We start from the raw sequence: 14071 nt of genomic DNA, 5'->3' as shown, positions 1-14071 counted from the left end.
GAAATTCCAGTATCACATAAATGGATTCTGGGAAACGGCATCAGGGATCTTTTATTATTAGGTCTCTGTGCAGATTGAGATTCTGGCGTCCAAGGTGAAGATGATGAAGAAGACTAGGTGGTACTGTAGACAAAACAAAAAATAATCAGACCAGACGATAATCACTCAGCAATATACTGGTGCCGAAGCTCCAGCCATGATTTCACAAAAATACTATAGATGTCAGTGATCATACCTGTACTGCTGGTGTTTCTTCTGTACCACAGCTGTTGGTACTTATCTCCTCCTCTTTCTTTGAAAGGCATGGACGCGGCACAAGGGACAGCGTGGATTTGTCGGGATCCAATGTGCAATACAAGGCAGATGGAATATGTGAGAACATGGCAGAACGGTGACTTGCTCTCCAATCTCATAGTCCTCTAGGCATATAGTGCAGGACTGGATGTCTTCATTTTCAGTAAAGGTTCGAGATGGGAGTCTATCAATCTGCCTGCCTCTCCTGCCTCGCCGACGTTGTCTTCTCTGCACAGGTCTGCTGTCTGTGGTCTCTGTTGTCGACTGTTGGTTGGTAAGCAGCTGACTGGTGCTTGGTGTTGGCTCCACCAGCCTGTTAGATGTTTGCTGAGGAGATCTGCTTCCTTCTCTGGATGGCTGCAGGTTTGGTAGCGGCTCACTGGTGCTGGGGTCTTGTGTTGGTTCCTCCAGCCTTTCGGATCTCTCCTGAGTAGTTGATGGAGTAGACCCAGGCTGGGATTCTCCAGGAATTCTGAGCTCGGTCTCACTATTAATACGACGGCCACTTGTCGTTTCAGACTGTTCTATTGGCTCAGGTCGTAATGGGGACCGGCTTCTGTCCGCTCCTTCTTGCTGCAACCTACGGCGCGGAGGAACTTGACCACGTCTTCGTCTCCTGTCGGGGACATTGTCATGGTCTTCATCCTGCTCCACACTCTGACGTCTTCTATGTCCAGATCTTAATCTTCCATCAGCAATGCCTAGATGTGAAACAATGTGTATAACATATATTAATTATGTACAGAAAAAATGGGAAAAAAGATCAATACCAGACATTTCCTATGGACTCGCGTGGCCTTCTTTCTAGAGGAAAGCTCCCATGTTTTTCTAATCTTGGACAACCGTTTTGATACTATGAATATATACACAGTCGAGTCACATTATTATAACTACTACTAATATCCAGAGTAACCGGCGTGTGCAGCACGGACAGCAGTAGACGGGCTGGGAGTGACTCAATAAGGTGCTGGTCAGTGGTCTCATATGTGGAGCCTCGCTGACTCCATACATCCCACATTTACTGGAGGGTGCGTGGGGGAGGATCCATAAAGCGAACAACACGATTGACGTGGTCCCACAGATGCTCAATTGGGTTCAAGTCTGGAGAAATAGGGGGCCAGGGAAGTACTTGGAAGTCTTGGTCGTGCTCTTCCAACCACTGTCGGGCATTTATAGTCGTGTGACATGTCGCATTGTCTTGCTTTAAGATTCCATTTGCTCCAGGGAAGACAATCAGCATGTATGGTGGATGTGATCTGTAACGATGGATTCATATCTAAATCGGTTCAGAGCCTTCCATATGGATGAGTGGCCCAGAGAATGCCATGGAAAAATACCCCAGATGCTGACGTCGCCGCCAGCTTTTTCCAGCAATGGTTGTAAAGTCCATCCTTTCGATGAAGCAGAAAACGTGATTTATCCGAGAAGACAACACTTTGCCAATCATCGGTGCTCTGAGACCAATACTGCCGTGCAAATTGAAGCCATTTTCTCTGATGCACCTTAGTTACATAGGAGCAGTGACCATCCGTCGGGTTCGGAGCCCCATACGCAGTCGGGTTCGCTGAACTGTTGTATTAGACACACGTCTGGTAGCCACCGTTCACCTCTCAAATACATGGCACGTGGTGCTCTGCAGTTTCCATGTCCGTTATTCCCAATGGTGCCATTTGTCCACTCACGATACACTGTCACCACAGCAGCACGCGAACAGTTCACAAACTGCGCTGTTTGAGAAATACCGCCACCCTTGGTCCGAAAGCCAATAATCATCCCTTTTTGCAACTGAAAAACGGTGCATTTTTTGCGGACGCAAAACGGACATGTTTGTGTGAAACTAGCCTACATGTATCTGATATAACAAGTTCCACTTACCACCTTGATTTATCCGGGAACTTTCGTCTATTGCAAGCTGCAAGAGTTCTCGGTAACTCATTGTTCCTTGTAGCAGGCGGCTTGATGTTTAAATTCAGGAACAATGGAAAAACGGGATTCCTCAAATAAGAGGGAATCTACCACGATGTTCAGAAGTTGCACTGGTGTTTAAGTGCTCTGAACAGATGATGTAGTAGTCGCTTTGTAGTACAAATTCGCTCTTTGAAAAACCAAGTGAAGTTTCAGCATCAGCATCAACTCGAGATATGGCACTGATGTGACTGCGCTTGGGGTCCTTAGAACTTCACGCCATTGTGATGTCACTGCTATAGATGCCACAACCTCCATTGTTCTGATGACATCACTGCCTGCAGTGATGTCATAATGCTTACGGTATGTCATAAACGGTCCCCTGCTCTGCATTATACCAATCACTGCAGCAAAGCCTCCAAATAAATAAATAAATATATATTCAATTTTTTTATATTTACATATTGCAGCTGAAAATCTCTATTATTTGTTTGGTAAATGTTTCTCTATAATTGTTTAGTAAATGTTGTAGCACACAATTCATCTAAGTAAAAGTCTAAGTAACAGATTACCACAATGGAGAGGTGGAAATGTAACTTTATTTTTCTAAAACGAGATGGTTCTGGAGTAAATAAGAATCCTTTATAACCTAAAGAGGTTGTCTGGTATAAGAAACCCATTGTAAATACCCTATTGGGGAATTCTAAGTTAAGAAAGGACAAGTCTCCTATTGATTTCACTGTGTAATGCTTAGTTTCTCCTGTGGTGGCGCTGCAGGGGAATTCAACACTTCTCAAGTTCCATCACAGATTAAATCTGATCGCTGGGGGTCACAATCAGCGACATTAAGCTGCACTATCTGGATGTACAAATTACACTGGATGAGGGCCATATTGTGACAGACATTTACACCAAACCAAGTGACTGAAAATAACTTTTTAATTTTAGCTTTCAACCCAAATCAGCACAAAAATAAAATTTCACAAAGCCAACTACATAGTGATAGAAAATGCCGCAGAACTTCGCATATAAATGAGACGGATATGTGAGAGGCAGATAGATAGGGCGTGCTCTAGCAAAGTAAAAAATGAGCCCCCCATTACTTTATTTTTCTGATCTCAAATTCCAAGATACAATCCCGTTAGTAAGCCCTAAATATACACCTCCTGCAATGAGCCATAATACAATTGTGGGGATCAGACCTTAACCACTTCCTGCCGCAGCCATTTTGAATTTTTTTATTTTTGTTCTTTCCTCCTCACCTTCCAAAAGCCACAACTTTTTTATTTTTCTGTTGATGTAACCATATGAGAGCTTGATTTTTGCAGGACGAGTTGTAGTTTTTCATGGCACCATTTATTGTACTAATGAAATGGGAAACTGAAAGAACTTTCTTTGTGGGGTGAAATAGGAAAAAAACAGATTTCTCCATTGTTTTTTGGGTTTCGTTTTTATGGAGATCACCGCGCGGTTTTGTTTCGCCATTATCTGAGAGCCATACGTTTTGTTTTCTTTCCGTCGCTGCAGCAGTGTGAGGGCTTGTTTTTTTGTGGCACGAGCTGTCGTTTTTATTGGTTCATGAGACTTTTTGATCATCTTTTATTCCATTGTTTGTGGGAGATGAGATGACCAAAAAACAGTGATTCTGCCCTTCTGTTTGTTTTAATGCATTCACCATGTGGGTTAAATAATGTTATTTTGTTATAGCTCTGACTTTTACGGACGTGGCAAAACAAGTTATGTTAATTTACTTTTTTTACATTGATTTTTTTTAAACTTTTAATATTTTAACTTTATATATATATATATATATATATATATATATATATATAAACTTCATTTAACTGTATTCTACTTTCTTTACTTGCCCTCTAGGGGACTTAAACCAGCAATCATTGGATCGCTTGCAGGATATACTGCAATACTAATGTATTGGCGTATATCGTGTTCTTTACCTGCTCTTATCAAGCCTTGCCAGGGGTGCAAAGATGGCAGACCTGAGGGTCTACATTAGTCCTCCAAGCTGCAATGACAACCATCGGCACCACGCAATCGCAGGGGGGCAATGGGCCGTCAGAGATAGCCACCCCCATATTTCTAATGGCTTAGTTACCGCAGTAACTATTGACCTCAGCATCTAAGGGGTTAAACGAGTGGGATCGTAGTAATCTACGATTTCGCTCGTCGCAGTGAACTGTCAGTTATAACATACAACCAACACCAGCAAATTATGGAGTGAGCTCAGTCCGTGACCCCACTCCATACTTCCCTCCTGGCCTACACCGTATATATACATGTTGGTTGTCATGGAAGGGGCTAGGCAGCATTGAAGGGTTAAAAACTAATGACGTTTTGGCAACCAAAGGTGCCCACCTCAGCATCAGAGCCCCATAGCAGCTTCTATGGCTACTAGGGCTATAGTTATGTCCATGTACAGGGGGAAGATTTGACAGTAACACTACAGGTGATGTATTATCACAGTATACAGCTAGTATTAGGATAAAATAGAATGACGTACCAGTCCCCAGACATTAGTAGATACGGGTCACTAAGCAAATCATGGTGGTTCCAAGTACCAGGCTCAGGACCAACACCTAGAAGAGGAGGAGAGAGAATAAGGAGGTTAAAACGTGGCCAGGTGCGGTGGATTCACTGCTTGTACACAATGCATCTTAAAGGGGTTATGCGGGGACTAAAAATTATTAGCAGTGTTCTCACTGAATTATGTGATGTCACGGTTTGTGGGTATGTGGACCCACCAGGCCGCACCGCCATAGCAGCGAGGCAGCTGGCCAAACAACAGGGAACCCCAGAAATACAAAGTCCCGCACAAGGGTACCAGGATAGTCCAGACAGTGGCCGCAGCTCTGGCACGGATGGAGGTAGGTAACACAGGACGTGGCGGATGACACAGGTGCAGTAGACACGACTCCAACTAGTAGGCACAGGAACAAGAACACAGTACGGGATACAGGAACGGGTAACAGGGCAAGGGTAACAACTGGAACGGGAAACAGTAAGGGACCATTTGAAAGACAGACTTGGGGTATACTAACAATGCTCAGGCAAGGATCAGATGGGTTGGGCCCTTCTTATAGTCCAGGAAATCATGTGTGTTGATGATGGCGATTTCCTACATGTGCGTGCGCTGGCCCTTTAAGAGAGGGCACGAGCGTGTGCGTGCACCCTACGGGACAGAGCAGATCATAGCAGAAGTAAGCACTGACGTCTCCTGGGAAGGAGATGGGAACCAGCGCTCACAGATCCATGGCTGCGGGCGTCAGGTGAGTGGACCCGATGGCCCTGGACGCTACAGTATCTCCCCCTCTTACGCCCCCTCTTCTTGGGACTAGAGCGAGAGAGGAACTTCTTAACAAGAGCAGAGACATCAAGGTTCTCCTCCGGCTCCCAGGACCTCTCCTCAGGACCAAACCCTCTCCAGTCCACCAAATAGAAAGTCCTTCCTCCTACCCTTTTGCAGTCCAGGATCTCCCTCACCTCGAACACATCAGAAGAACCGCTGGGAGCAGTTGTGGAACAGGAAGTCTTGCTGTAGCAGTTCAGGACCACTGGTTTCAGGAGAGACACATGAAAGGAGTTGGGGATTCTGAGGGTAGGAGGCAGCCGCAGTTTATAGGAGACAGGGTTAATCTGTTGCCGAATCTCAAAAGGACCGAGAAACCTGGGAGCAAACTTGTATGAAGGCACCCTCAAACGAATGTTCCATGAGGACAGCCAGACTTTGGTACCTGGAAGATACTGCGGCGGCTCTCTTCTTGTATCCGCTTTTCGCTTCATGCCCGGGTCTGTTGCCAGATTTACAGGAAGTCCCCAAATGCAGAGTCAGCAGCGGGTACCTGAGAAGTAGTAGACACTGGAAGAGGGACTCTAGGATGTTGACCGTATACAATGTAAAACGGAGTGGAAGTGGTGGACTCGCTTGTGTGGTTGTTGTACGAGAACTCGGCCCAAGGAAGAAGCTGTACCCAGTTATCATGCTGTAAGGAAATGAAGTGACGGAGATAATTCTCCATGATCTGGTTGATCCTCTCGACTTGCCCATTGGACCGGGGGTGATAGGCTGTGGAAAAGTCCAATATCACATCCAGGAGTTTACAGAGAGCCCTCCAGAACCTCGAGGTAAACTGAAACCCCCGATCGGACACAATGTGAAGGGTAAGCCATTCAAGCCGTATATGTGCTGGATGAAGAGATTCGCCATTCGGGGAACAGAAGGTAGGCCGGTCAGCGGGATAAATTGTGCCATCTTCGAGAACCGGTCCACCACCACCCAGACAGTGTTGCATCCTGCTGAGGGAGGAAGGTCAGTGACAAAGTCCATCACAATGTGCTGCAAGGTGGAATTGGGTATAGGCACAGGTTGATGGAGGCCAGCAGGCTTGGAGTTAGTAACCTTGTTAGAAGCACACACCGTGCAAGAAGAGACAAAGTCCACAACATCCTTGGGAAGCGTGGGCCACCAAAAGTGACGAGCAATCAGTTCTCGGGTTTTACGAACACCAGGGTGCCCAGCCAGTTTAGAACTGTGTCCCCATCGGAGAATTCTTCTCCTGCCAGCTAATCGAACAAAAGTACTCCCCGGAGGGATGTCTCTAACCTGCAAAGGATTGGCAGTGATAATGCAGGACGAGTCTATGATAGTTTGAAGAGACTCCACCGTGTCATCCGTTTCAAATGACCTGGACAGGGCAATGGCCCTCACATTCTTGTCAGCGGGACGTAGTGGAGCACAAATTGTAAACGGGTGAAGAACAGCGGCCACCTGGCTTGACAGGGATTTAGTCGTTGAGCGGACTGAAGGTAGGTGAGGTTCATGTGGTCGGTGTAGATTAGGATGGGGTGAGCTGCGCCCTCCAGCAGATGTCTCCACTTCTCCAGAGCCAATTTGATGGCCAGTAGCTCCTGATCCCCAACAGAGTAAATGCGCTCTGCAGAAGAAAAAAGTCTCGAGTAGTAGCCACATACTACTGCCTTTCCTTTGGGGCTCCTCTGGAACAGAAGTGCGCCTGCACCAACATAAGAGGCGTCCACCTCCAAAGAAAACTGTATATATACGTCAGGATGATAGAGGATTGAGGCAGAAGTAAAGGCTTTTTTGAGACTAAAAAATGTGGACTCTGCCTCTGGGGTCCACACCTTGGCGTTCACACCGTTCTTGGTAAGGGTGGAAATAGGAGATGTCAGTGATGAGACGTTTGGGATAAACTGCCGGTAGAAATTGGCAAATCCCAGGAAACACTGTATGGACCTCAGACCTTGAGGACGTGGCCACTCCAGGACAGCTCTCACTTACTCAGGATCCATCTTGAGACCTTGATCCGATATGATGTAGCCCAGGAAGTGCAGAGAACTCCTCTCAAAGACGCACTTCTCCAGCTTGGCGTATAAATGATTCTCCCTTAATCGTAGTAGAACTTGACGGACATGCCTCCGATGAGTCGTCGGATCTGGGGAGAAAATCAAAATATCATCGAGATAAACAACAACACAGATATAGAGGAGATCTTGGAAGATATCATTAACGAGTTCCTGAAACACTGCAGGAGCGTTACACAGTCCGAAGGGCATCACTACGTATTCGTAGTGCCCGTCACGGGTGTTAAATGCCGTCTTCCATTCGTCACCCTGGCGGACCGGAGCGGAAGTGAGATGGGGACCAGCGCTCACAGATCCATGGCTGTGGGCGTCAGGAGGTGAGTGGAACCGACGGCCCGCGGCCATAGATGCTACATGTGAGTAAACTCGCTAATATACATTCCCGTCCCCCTTGGTGCTGTTTCTGAGATTTTCATAGATTTTTATAGCGCTGATGAGGAACCGGAAGTCTAGTTGTACAGTCTTCTTTGGTGATGACACGACTCTTCGTCATGTGATCGGCCCCGCTGTACTCTATGTTCTCGCTGTACTACTGCTCCTGCAGTATACGGAGCACAGCGCCGCACTCTGAGAGGTTCCTCTGAGAGGTTCCTGTTGTTTCTCCTTTGCTTTATCCAATGCTAAAAACTAATAATGATTTTTTTTTTTTTTTAAATGCAAGCCCCTCAGTTGGAGTCACTGGGACCCAACACTAGAATTTCATCTGATTTGACAGATTATGGCACAATTTTCTATGGGGAATTTATGGTGGTTATTTTGATATTCCCATACTGTTCTTTGACACAGACCACCTACCTAAACATTGCTACAGACAAATCCACCTCTTCATGGTAAAGGTATTCTCTAATGTCAGTGCTGTCTTACAGCAGGATAATGCCCCCGCCACACTGCAAAAATCGTTCAGGACTGATGTGAGGAACATGACAAAGAGTTCAAGGTGTTGACCTGGCCTCCATATTCTTAATTTAATCGATCATCTGTGAGATGTGCTGCAAAAACAAATCCAATCCATGGAGACCCCTACTCACAACTTACAGGACTTAACCCCTTAATGACGAAGCCTAGGTTGGGCCTTAAGGCTCAGAGCCCATTTGTCTAATCTGACATTATCTAAGGGGAGACATTTCCTCTACCTGTTGCAGGAAAAAAATTTTGGGCCAGTTTGTGGAAGACCCAACTAGAGGTGAAGCTCTGTTGGATCTGGTCATTTCTAATAATGCAGAGTTTGTTGGGAACGTCAATGTTCGTGAAAACCTCGGTAACAGTGATCACAATATAGTTACATTTTACCTATACTGTAAAAAACAAGACAAACGCAGGCTGGGAGGGCAAAAACATTTAATTTTAAGAAAACCAATTTCCCCAGGATGAAGGCGGCAATTCAGGATATAGACTGGGTAGAACTAATGTCAAATAATGGGACAAATGATAAATGGGAGATTTTCAAATCTACTTTGGGTTATTATAGTGCAAAATGTATTCCTATAGGTAACAAGTATAAACGACTAAAATTTAATCCCACATGGCTTACACCTTCTGTGAAATGGGCAATACATGACAAAAAAAATCTGAGGGTACATCTGAAGCCTTTGTAAAATATAAAGAGCTTAATTAAATCTGTAAAAATGTAATAAAATTAGCAAAAATACAAAATGAAAGGCAGGTAGCCAAGGATAGTAAAACAAATCCCAAAAAATTCTTCAAGTATATAAATGCTAAAAAGCCAAGGTCTGAACATGTAGGACCCCTAGATAGTGGTAATGGGGAGTTGGTCACAGGGGATCAAGAGAAGGCAGAGTTACTAAATGGGTTCTTTAGCTCTGTATATACAACTGAAGAAAGAGCAGCTGATGTAGCCGGTGCCAGTGCTGTTAATATATCAGTTGATATATTGAATTGGATGAATGTAGATATGGTCCAAGCTAAATTAAATAAAATAAATGTGCACAAGGCCCCGGGACCAAATGGGATACACGCTAGAATTCTTAAAGAGCTTAGTTCAGTTATTTCTGTCCCCCTTTTCATAATATTCAGGGAATCTCTAGTGACTGGAATAGTGCGAAGGGACTGGCGCAGGGCAAATGTGGTGCCTATTTTCAAAAAGGGCTCTAGGTCTTCCCCGGGTAATTATAGGCCAGTAAGCTTAACATCCATTGTGGGAAAAATGTTTGAGGGGCTATTGAGGGACTATATACAGGATTATGTGACAAAAAATAGTATTATAAGTGACAGCCAGCACGGTTTTACTAAGGACAGAAGTTGTCAAACTAACCTAATGTAAAGGATCTGCCAGGCACAGCTTCGGGGTTAACGCCCATAGGTAATCAGTCTTCACCTGAGTCTATGTCTCTGAGACTGACTCCAGCTTCCACCACTCAGGCTGGCAGGCTTAGGAGTGGGAGAGCCTATCGCAGCCTGGCCAGACTCAGCTAGCTCCCGCCCTCTGTCTATTTATACCTGCCTTTCCTGTTCCTCCTTTGCTTGTGATTCTTCTCGTGTGGTTTCCTGGCCCAGCTACAGCTTCTGACTATTTGATCCTGCTCCATATTGACCCCGGCTTACTGACTACTCTCCTGCTCTGCGTTTGGTACCTCGTACACTCCTGGTTTGACTCGGCTCGTTCACCTCTCTTGTTGCTCACGGTGTTGCCGTGGGCAACTGCCCCTTTTCCCTTAGCTTTGTGTACCCTTGTCTGTTTGTCTCGTGCACTTACTGAGCGTAGGGACTGTCGCCCAGTTGTACACCATCGCCTAGGGCGGGTCGTTGCAAGTAGGCAGGGACAGAGTGGCGGGTAGATTAGGGCTCACTTGTCCGTTTCCCTACCCCTATCACTACAGGTATGCTGTGTAAAATAACCATTAGCAAGAGGAGTGGAGTCGATACCCACTACCGGGACAGGTTTAGGCAAATCAATCAAAGGCATAGCTAGAGACATAGCAAATTCCACAGACATGATATTAGCAGAAGACCCTGAATCCACGAAGGCACTGCCGGTAGCAGACCTACCACCAAAAGAGACCTGAAAGGGAAGCAAGATTTTATTACGTTTCATATTTACGGGAAATACCTGTGTGCCCAAGTGACCTCCCCGATGATCACTTAGGCGCGGAAGTTCTCCGGCTGCATTCTTACGCTTAGGACAGTTGTTCACTTGATGCTTGACATCCCCACAGTAGAAGCAGAGACCATTCTTCCTGCGGAAATCTCTACGTTGTTGGGGGGACTCGAAGGCCCCGAGTTGCATAGGTACCTCTGAGTCTTCCGGGGAGGAACGAAGCAACGGAACCTCGGGAGGCATCATGGGGGAGTCAGAGGAGAAAACATCAAGACGTTCAAGTCGTCGTTCCCTGAGACGTCGGTCAAGTCGTACCGCTAAAGCCATAACCTGGTCTAGGGAGTCAGAAGAGGGATAACTAACTAGCACATCTTTCAGGGCGTTCGACAGACCCAACCTAAACTGGCACCTTAAGGCAGGGTCATTCCACCGAGAAGCTACGCACCACTTAATAAAGACAGAGCAATACTCCTCAACAGGTCTCTTACCCTGACGTAAGGTCACCAGCTGACTCTCGGCAAAAGCAGTCTTGTCAGTCTCGTCATAGAGGAGTCCGAGAGCAGAAAAGAAAAGATCAACGGAGGAAATTTCAGGGGCGTCAGGAGCCAAGGAGAAGGCCCATTCTTGGGACCCTTCCTGGAGCCGGGACATAATTATACCAACCCGCTGGCTCTCAGAACCTGAGGAGTGGGGCTTCAAACGAAAATAGAGCCTACAACTCTCCCGAAAGGAGAGAAAAGACTTCCGGTCCCCTGAGAACCGGTCGGGCAACTTGAGGTGGGGTTCAAGAGGTGAGGTGAGGGGGACTACCATGGTAGCATCAGGCTGGTTGACCCTCTGAGCCAGGGCCTGGACCTGTAGGGAGAGACCCTGCATTTGCTGAGCCAGGGTCTCCAGGGGGTCCATAGTGGTGTCAGGGACAAGGGTAGACTAGGTATGGCTTGTGATTATGTAATGACGGGGGTGGGGAGACAGACAAGTGAGCCCTAATCTACCCGCCACTCAGTCCCTGCCTATTTGCAACGACCCGCCCTAGGCGACGGGGTACAACTGGGCGATGGTCCTTACGCTCAATAAGTGCACGACAGACAAACAGACAAGGGTACACAGAGCTAGGGGGAGAAAGGGGCAGTTGCCCACAGCAACACCGTGAGCAACAAGAGAAGTGAACAGGCCGAGTCAAACCAGGAGAGTACGAGGTGCCAAACGCAGAGCAGAAGAGTAGTAAACAACCGGAGTCAAATCAGGAGTGTACGAGGTACCAAACGCAGAGCAGGAGAGTAGTCAGCAAGCCGGGGTCAATATGAAGCAAGGACAATAGTACAAGAAGCTGCAGCAGGGGCAGGAAACCAAACAAGAAGAATCACAAGCAAGGAGGAACAGGAAAGGCAGGTATAAATAGACAGAGGGCGGGAGCTAGCTCCGTCTGGCCAGGCTGTGATAGGTTCTCCCACTCCTAAGCCTGCCACCCTGAGTGGTGGAAGATGGAGTCAGTCTCACAGACATAGAAGCAGGTGCAGACTGATTATCTATGGGCGTTAACCCCGAAGCTGTGCCGGCAGATCCTTTACACCTTTCCAGAACACCTGCGGCATCTACAGGTCGTGTTGGAACGAATGGGAAAGTATGGACTCAAACTAAAACCCAGTAAATGCCGCCGGCAGATCAAGTACCTAGGCCATGTCGTGAATGCAGCAGGAATTGCACCTGACCCAGATAAGATCAAAGCCGTACAGGAGAGGCCCATTCCGCAGAACACCACGGAAATACGAGCTTATCTCGGATTGGTCGGTTACTATCGGAGATACATCCGAGACTTCGCAAAAATTGCGAGTCCCTTGAATCAGCTCCTCTGTGGACAACCCACACAAAAGAAGGGGAGTCGAAGCCCCAGGGTGGGGGACCATAGGCAAGAGCCACAACAAGCGGCATTCGAAGCGTTGAAGACTCGGCTGGTGACAGCACCCATCCTCGCGTTTGCAGACTTCACCCAGCCATTCCGACTGTACACTGACGCAAGTCTAAAGGGACTGGGAGCGGTCTTGGCCCAGCAGCAAGGAGATGTGGGGCGCGTTATCGCCTATGGTAGCCGTAGTTTGCGACTGTCAGAACGCAATCCGACCAATTACAGCTCATTCAGGCTCAAGTTGTTGGCCATCATGTGGCCTGTTACCGAACGGTTTGCCGAATACCTGGTCGGGACTCCAGTGGAAATCTACACGGATAACAATCCTCTGGCGTATCTTGGCACGGCAAAACTGGGGGCGATGGAACAACGATGGATGGCCCGACTGGCTCGATTCAACTATACCATTCGTTACAAACCCGGTAAGAACCATACCAACGCCGATGCACTCTCCCGACAGCCGTGTGAGACCCCGGGCGGAGAGGTGGACGATGAACGGGTGGAAGTAGAGATACCCCCACTACGCGTGGTTCATCCCCCAGTGCAGCAGCAACCGGTAGTGACAGCCATACAAGGGATTGGAGATTTGACTGAAATGTATGGTAGGGCCAAGTGGAAGAAGCGGCAACATCAAGATCCAGACATCCAACTAGTCGATGAGTGGGTGTGTCGACCGGGAAGGCCTACGGCAGCAGAGCGAAGCAGGTTGTCAGCACCAGCTAAAGCATTGGTTCGGCAGTTGGAACGACTAAAACACCATAATGGAGTGTTGTATAGAAGAGTGTGGGCCCCATGGGAACATCGTGACATATGGCAATTGGTCTTACCCATAGCAGACGTGAAGCCAGTGTGTAAGTGGATGCACGAGAACCAAGGTCATTTTGCAGTGGAAAAGACTGTACAGATCATCAGGAATCACTTCTATGTTCCAAACCTGGAATAAGTAATGAGAGATGTCTACAAGGAATGCACCGAGTGCGTCCTACACAAGGCAACAGTACAGTCGGAGAGACCCATGACCATTGTGACGGGTGAGCCACTAGAACTACTGACGGTAGACTTCTTAACAGTCCAGGAAGTTACCTCGGGGCACGGATATGCGTTAGTATGCTTGGACCATTTTCAAAATTTGCCGTGGTGATACCTACGTGGGATCAGACCGCTCCGATGACCGCAGCTGTGTTCTGGAAGCATGTTATCCGTCCGTATAGGTGCCCCAGACGCATCTTGTCAGATCAAGGACCGAATTTTGAGTCGGATCTCTTCCGTGAGCTGTGTATTTTACACGGAATTCGAAAATCCAGAACGACTCCGTATCACCCACAAGGGAATGGGGCTTGTGAGCGGTTCAATCGCACCTTGCTCGGACTATTAAAGACCATGGGGGACGAACGGCAAGAACGGTGGCCTGAATATGTAGACGACCTGGTATGGGCCTATAACAACACTGTGCATAGAGCTACCGGGTATACACCATATAAATTGATGTTCGGCCGACCCAGCTGGGTTCCTTT

General features: G+C 47.2%; 1 protein-coding gene across 1 annotated transcript; it reads right to left on the bottom strand.

Annotated features, from left to right (window-relative positions):
• Positions 1-276: 276 nt before the first annotated feature.
• LOC142734920 (uncharacterized) lies at positions 277-2459 on the bottom strand. Its single transcript, XM_075849587.1, has 2 exons — positions 2173-2459; positions 277-995 (listed from the first exon to the last, which is right to left on the bottom strand). The coding sequence occupies exons 1-2, from the start codon at positions 2228-2230 to the stop codon at positions 277-279; spliced, it is 777 nt and encodes a 258-aa protein (XP_075705702.1). The 5' UTR covers positions 2231-2459.
• Positions 2460-14071: the final 11612 nt, after the last annotated feature.

This window comes from Rhinoderma darwinii, unplaced genomic scaffold (assembly GCF_050947455.1).
Source record: "Rhinoderma darwinii isolate aRhiDar2 unplaced genomic scaffold, aRhiDar2.hap1 Scaffold_990, whole genome shotgun sequence".
NCBI lineage: Eukaryota > Metazoa > Chordata > Amphibia > Anura > Rhinodermatidae > Rhinoderma > Rhinoderma darwinii.
This window is presented reverse-complemented; position numbering and strand designations above follow the sequence as displayed.